Source organism: Monoraphidium neglectum (genome assembly GCF_000611645.1).
Source record: "Monoraphidium neglectum strain SAG 48.87 unplaced genomic scaffold scaffold00254, whole genome shotgun sequence".
NCBI classification, from domain to species: Eukaryota; Viridiplantae; Chlorophyta; class Chlorophyceae; order Sphaeropleales; family Selenastraceae; genus Monoraphidium; species Monoraphidium neglectum.
Genome location: NW_014013374.1, coordinates 23,179 through 29,178, shown reverse-complemented (window position 1 = coordinate 29,178; position 6,000 = coordinate 23,179). Strand labels below are relative to the sequence as shown.

The 6,000-nt window shown below is 70.5% G+C and overlaps 2 protein-coding genes across 2 annotated transcripts; one reads left to right on the top strand and one right to left on the bottom strand.

Annotated features, from left to right (window-relative positions):
- Window positions 1–2,848: 2,848 nt before the first annotated feature.
- On the top strand, window positions 2,849–3,008 carry MNEG_2295 (hypothetical protein; the record flags this gene model as incomplete). Its single annotated transcript, XM_014049234.1, has 1 exon — window positions 2,849–3,008. A coding segment is annotated over one exon (160 nt), but the record flags the coding sequence as incomplete, so codon positions are not given.
- A 1,016-nt stretch (window positions 3,009–4,024) lies between these two features.
- On the bottom strand, window positions 4,025–5,119 carry MNEG_2294 (hypothetical protein; the record flags this gene model as incomplete). Its single annotated transcript, XM_014049233.1, has 1 exon — window positions 4,025–5,119. One exon carries the CDS (start codon window positions 5,117–5,119, stop codon window positions 4,025–4,027), a length of 1,095 nt encoding a protein of 364 aa, XP_013904687.1.
- Between the last annotated feature and the right edge of the window lie 881 nt (window positions 5,120–6,000).

The window sequence follows — 6,000 nt, the reverse complement described above, 5'->3', positions numbered from 1 at the left end:
GGGCGACCACGCCGCCAACCCCGCACGCCGAGCGCCGCCGAGCGCGGGCGCGGACGGGGCGGCGCTCGCTGCCCGGGGCGCGCGGGGGGCCGTGGAGTGGGCGCTAGGTGCGGTGGAGGACGCGAGTGACGCCTGGACGCACACATTTGTGGACAAGCTGCCACGGCAGCTAGCGGCGCGGCCGCAGCAGCACATGCCAGCTGCACCACTGGCCTTTCAAGGGCGACAGGCGGCAAGTCAGCAGCGACAACCACCGCAACAGCAGCAGCAGCAGCAGCAGCAGCAGCAGCGGCGGCAGCAGCAGCAGCAGCAGCAGCAGGAGCAGCAGCAGCAGCCGCCCGAGGCGCACTCGCCGCCGCGGAGACCAACCCGACCCGCTTTGGTGCTGGCCCCGCCACTCGAAGCGGCGGCGGCGGCGGCAACCAGCGCGGCTGTCGACAGCACGAGCCCTCCGCGAGCCGCGGCGCCGACTTCGCCAGGCAGAGTTGAGCGCGCATTTTCACCTTGCGCTGCCGCCGCCGCCTCGCCTCCGGCCGGCGGGGCCGGCGGCGTGCCGCCGCTGCTGCAGCCCGGCGGGTGGCGCCAAATGGCCTTCGTCCCCCCTGCGCGCTCGTACGCGCGCGGCGGCCGCGCCGGGACGGTAGCAACGGCGGCGGCAGCAGCAAGCAGCATTGCGTCCGCGCCCGTGCCGAGCCAGCGTTGCTTGGCGATTGCCGCCTCGCCGCGGACGTTTGAGGCGCCGGCCCGCGGGCGCGGCGAGCCCGGGCGCGGCCCGTCGCCGGCGCGTGCGAGCGGCAGCGGCGGTGGTGGCGGAAGCGTGTTGGGTGGCGACCACTGGAGCCCACCGGGGGCGCCCCTTGGTGCGGGCGTTCGCCACTCTGTTTTCACCATCCACGCAGACCTGCCTGCTCCAGGCACCCGCCAGTCGTCCGCACGCGCCCCTGCGGTGGCGCCCGCGCCGTCGCCGAGGGCGGACTCCGCCGGCCGGTGGTCGCTGCGGCGGGCGCGAGGTGGGGGCAGCGGCGGGCCGGCTCTGAGTGGCAGCGGCTGCGGCGGCGGAGGCGTTTTGAGCAGGGTGGGTGGGAGCGGGGCGGACCAAGGGTCGCCGCCGCGGCGCGATCACAGCAGCGGCGAGCCGCAGAGTCCCGGCTCGCGACGGCGCGGCGGCGGGGCACTGGCAACCGACTGCGCCCGCGGTCCGGCGGCTGCGCCCGACCCAGGCGACGTGGCCTGCGCCAAGCCACGCGCCGGTGCCGCCGCGCGCCGCTTGGACGACGGCCGCGCCGCCGCGGCGACCGCGCTGGCCGCGGCGGCGACCGGCTGCCTCGGGTTCAGCGCCGCGCAGCGGGAGGGCACGCGGCGATGGCTCCGGCGGGCGCTGCTGATTGACCTAACGGAAGTCGAGGAGTTGAGGGGCCTCCTTGACAACCCACTCAGGAATGGGCAGCTGCTGTCTGATGTGGCGGCCGCGCTGACCGGGCGGGCGGCGACCGGCATCCGCGGCGGCGGCGGCGGGCGCGCGCCGCGCACGCTGGACGCGGCGCGCCGTGGCGTCCTTTCTGCCCTCGAGGCGCTGGGGATGGTCGGGCCAGCGTGGCGCGAGCAGCAGGCGGCCCGCAGCGGCGGCGGCGGCGGCGACGGGGCGGCCAGGGGCTGGCGGGGGCCGTCCCCGGATCGGGGCGCGAGCGGCCCTCGCCCCCGCTCGCGCTCCCGCTCGCCGGACGCGCCCGTGTGGCAGACGCAGCTCGTCGGCCGCTGCGTCGCGCCGACGCGGCGCCGGGGCAGCTGTGGGGGCGGGGGCGGGGGCGGAGAGGGCAGCGGCGACGGAGGCCATATGGACGAGGATATGATGCAGCTGGCCGAGAGGGTGCTTCAAGGGGACCCCGCCTCGATTTGGGGCCTCCTCTATGCGATCCGCCTCCACTTCCCGCAGCCGCCGGACGCCGCCGCCGGCCCGGGCGGGCGCGCAGCTGCGCGGTCGCCGCCGCGGCGGCGACAGCAGCAGCAGCAGCAGCAGGGCGGGCATCTAGACGCGCGCTCGCCGCCCTCGGCGGGCCCCAGCTGGCGCCAGGTCAGGCTGCCTTTCAACGCTGAAGACCTGGAGAGGTGTGAGGGCTGACAGCTTAAGGGCGACGCAAACTCACTGGCGCAGCACACAAGGGGAACCCCGCTCGCCCCGCCCCCCCCCCCCCGGGAACGAGGGCAGCTGCTAGGCGTGCAGCCGGCCGGGCCGTGCTTTCCGGCGGGGCGGGGGGCAGCAGAGCCGCGCATGCGGGGACCGTTGATGTTCACCTCTGAATGACTTTCAGCTGCCGGACATCTGACTCCTCTGACGCCTAACATAGAAGCTTCCTCCCCCGCTAAATCCACAGGAGGGAGCAGTCAGCCCTAGAGTGGCTGCTGCGCCTCGGCCTCCTGCCGCCAGTGGACGCACGCGCCGGCGCGCCCGCGCTCGCGCCGCGGCTGTCGAGCGGCGCGCTGCTCTGCGCGCTCGCGTCGCGGCTGTCGGGCACGCCGGTCGGTATGGACGCGCGGCCGCCCGCGGCGGCGGCGCGGGCGGGCAACGTGCGGAGGGCGGTCGAGGCGCTCAGGGGCCTGCCAGGGCTCAAATGCAGGTACGCCGCGTGGTGTGCCCAGCCCCATGAACATCTGGACCCATACCAGTACACGCAATGGCTCGGGGCTATATGGGTCCAGCTGCCCTCTACCTGAGTGCAGCTGCCTTGTCAGGGGCATCAGAAACAGGAGGTTTGCGGTGCCAGGGCAGAATGAGAGACGACCCTCGGCTCGATAAATGCGAAACCCTGCACCCTGGACCCTTTTTCGCTCACGGCGTCCGCTGCTGCAGGCTGCTGCACCCGCCGCTGTCTGCGTCCCTTGAGCGCGGCGAGTGGCCGGCGCTGCTGCTGCTGCTTCTGGAGCTGCAGCAGTGGCACGCAGCGAACGCAGGCAGCTGCAGCGGCGGCGCCGGCCGAGGCCTGGGCAGCGGGGGCGGCGGCCGCACGTGACACGCGCTTGCGCGCAACGACGATGGCGACGGCGGTTAGTGGCGGCGTCCCGAGTTTTGGCAGTCCCGCACTCCCCAGGTTTCCAGGCCTGCAGATGGTTTCCTTTACCATGTTGGAATCTTTCAGCAGCCCTTGTTGGACACCAACTGTGTACTCGTGTGTTGACATGTTTCCACAATCTTGTGTCGCATGGTGCGGCCAACTCAATCAGACTTCGTGTGCACAGAGCCCGCTGCTGCACACGTCTGCTGCTGCGCGTGGTGCTTGCACAGGGTTTACCATTTACAGCTTCGGCGCTTTTTGTATCGCCAGTGCGAACCGAGGCTTGAAGTGGGCTTTTTGGGCGCCGTAAACGGCGCTCTCGCCGCGCATATTGTGGGGCCGCAGTGTCATCAAACGTCCATTGGTTGATCGACATGGCACGACCCCGGTGCCCGATTCCGGGGGTGGCAGGGCAAGGTTTATGAGTTTTCCTCGACAAGTTGGAGGCAAGACAGTGCCTTGAAGTGTGACGGAGGGCGCTCGCGTGGTATGGCTGGCAGCAGGAAGGAAGACGTGCAGCCAGCCAGGACAAAAGGTGCCCTGCCACGCTGCTCCTTTGGACACAAGAATCCTGATCAGATCTTTCCCGATCAGATGCGCTCACTCAGCAGCAGTGGTTCAAGCTGATGACTCGCGGCGCGTATTATGTGGAAGTGCATCCCTTCCTGCCAAGCAACTGGCTTGGGTCATAGGCCGGCCGCTGGCGTGGCGCAGCGGTCCGCACAGAGACGTAGACGTACACACGAGCTCCATCTCAAGTGGTTTTGGTGCTCAAAAGTACAGCGCAGCCGCAAGCGCGCATGCGATCGCAAGTGCGAGATGAAAAATCACGGCGAAGACGGGCGGCGGCCATCCGCGTGCCCCATGACGCCTCACAGCCAGCCAAGTTTGTTCGAGATCGCTCGAGACCACCCGCCGCGTTCGGGCGAGGGTGCAGTGCTGCAGTGTAGAGTATAAAAACGCGACGAACCCTTTCAGCGAGCGGCCGACTGGCCCATCAACCCAACGACGCTCCCCACCTTGGCCACAACAGACGCCCGGCCCCCCGTCCCGTTCGCCCTCTGCCCGTTCCCCGCGGCGGCCCCAGGGGCCGCCGCCGGCTCTGCGGCAGCGGCAGCGGCGGCGGCGGCGGCGGCGACGAGGCCGGCTGCGTCCTGCAGGGCGCCCCCTGCGCCATCAAGGGCATCGGCCCCCGCATACAGCGCCGTGCGGCAGCCCATGTGGCTCCAAATCGCCGACCGCAGCCCGTTGGACGCCGCTGCGACGGCACCCGCCGCGCGCCGCAGCGCCACGGCGCCCACTGGCGCGGGGGACGGCGGCGACGGCGCGGCGGCGGCCTGCAGCGCGATCGCGATGGAAGACAGGGCGTTGGCGGCGCCCGCGAGCCAGTCTGAGTTGGCGGAGTTGGGACCGCCGGCGCCGACGCGCAGCGTCGCCGCGCCGCCTGAAGCCGCTGCCGCTGCCTCGCGGAGCGCCGCGGCGACGGCTGGCGCGCTCGTCGCTGCGCCCGCGCGGCTGAGCGCGGCAAGCACCGCAGCCGACGCGTCGGCAGGCGTCCGAAAGCCCGGCACCCCGCCGGCCGCGACCACCCGGTCTGTGCCCGCCGCGCCCCTGCCGACGCTGCCGCGCGAAAACGTCTGCGCGTTCTGGGCGTCAACGCGCCTGATGGCGAGCGCCACGCTTGCGAACGCCGCCGCCGCCACGAGGCCGACACGAGTCTCTTTACAGTTCTGCACCTGTGCTCGTATCGCCTGTGCCCGATCAACCACAACCCCAAGCGCGCGCAACTGCTGCTGCTGTTGCTGCTGCTGCTGCTGCTGCTGCTGCTGCTGCTGCTGCTGCTGCTGCTGCTGCTGCTGCTGGTGCTGCTGCCGCCGCCGCTGCTGCTCTGGCCGAGCCTTGACCGCCAGCATCGCCGCAGGCGCCGCGCCGCGCCTTGCGGCCGCGGCCGATTCCTGCCCCTCGCGCTTGCCGCGCCTCGTGCCCGTGCCTGGGCTGCGGCTGCTGCTGCTGCCTTTGGCGCTGCTGTGCTGGTGCGCCGCCTGCGAACTCAACACTTGTTCCTCCATCTGCGGTACGTTGATAAGTGGCAGACGATGATGGGCACAGCAAGGGGGTGTGATAGGCTGCAGAGCAACATTCCTGCGCCAGGTTTCCGTGTGGAAGGCAGCGGCGCTAACGCCGTCAGCCCAGCGGCTAAGCTGCCCCGTCGTCAGAGCCCTCCACTTCCGCGCCGCTGCGCATGCGCACGCATGCGCAGCTCGTGTGACTGCCGGGCAGCCATTCACCTTGCGCCTGCGCCATGCGACGCTCGCGTGGGCGGGGTGGCTGCCCCATGCCGCGACCAGCAGGAGTGGCGCGACCAGGATGGCCTGCGTTGTTGTGTCGGTTTCCCACGTGCGGCGAAAAGAGGGGGTGAACAGGCATGAGCCAGCGTGGGGCATGCACATCGTTATGCGGATGGTGTCCATCTATTGCAAGCAGCCATTGGGGACAGCGGCTGTCATTGTGAGCGTCGACAGATTGCCGCACCTTGGCGGCGCCAGCCACCAGCGCATCTGTCGTGCCGTCCGCGGCATCAGAGCGGCGATCAGCCTGCGCAGTGAGAGGTTCAACATGTCTTTGTAACCATCCTCATGGCCTACACCAGGACAAGCCAACTCAAAACGCGTGTTGGAGGGATTCTGCGCACCTTGCAACTTACCGCCCTCTGCAGCAGCCCGTCGCCACATAAACGCGGCTTAGACGAACCAGTAATGCCCTTTGTCGCACGCCAGCCCGTCCGCGCGGAGCCCGCGCCGGACACTGAGTTGGCGAGCATCTCGGCAAGCACTGGCTCGGTCTAAAAACCGATGTAAAGGTGACACACAGCAGCGAGAAATAGGGAACGAAGGGGGGTCAGTCATGCACGTGTGGTCAAAGCCCCCACAGAAACACGCACCGGTTGATT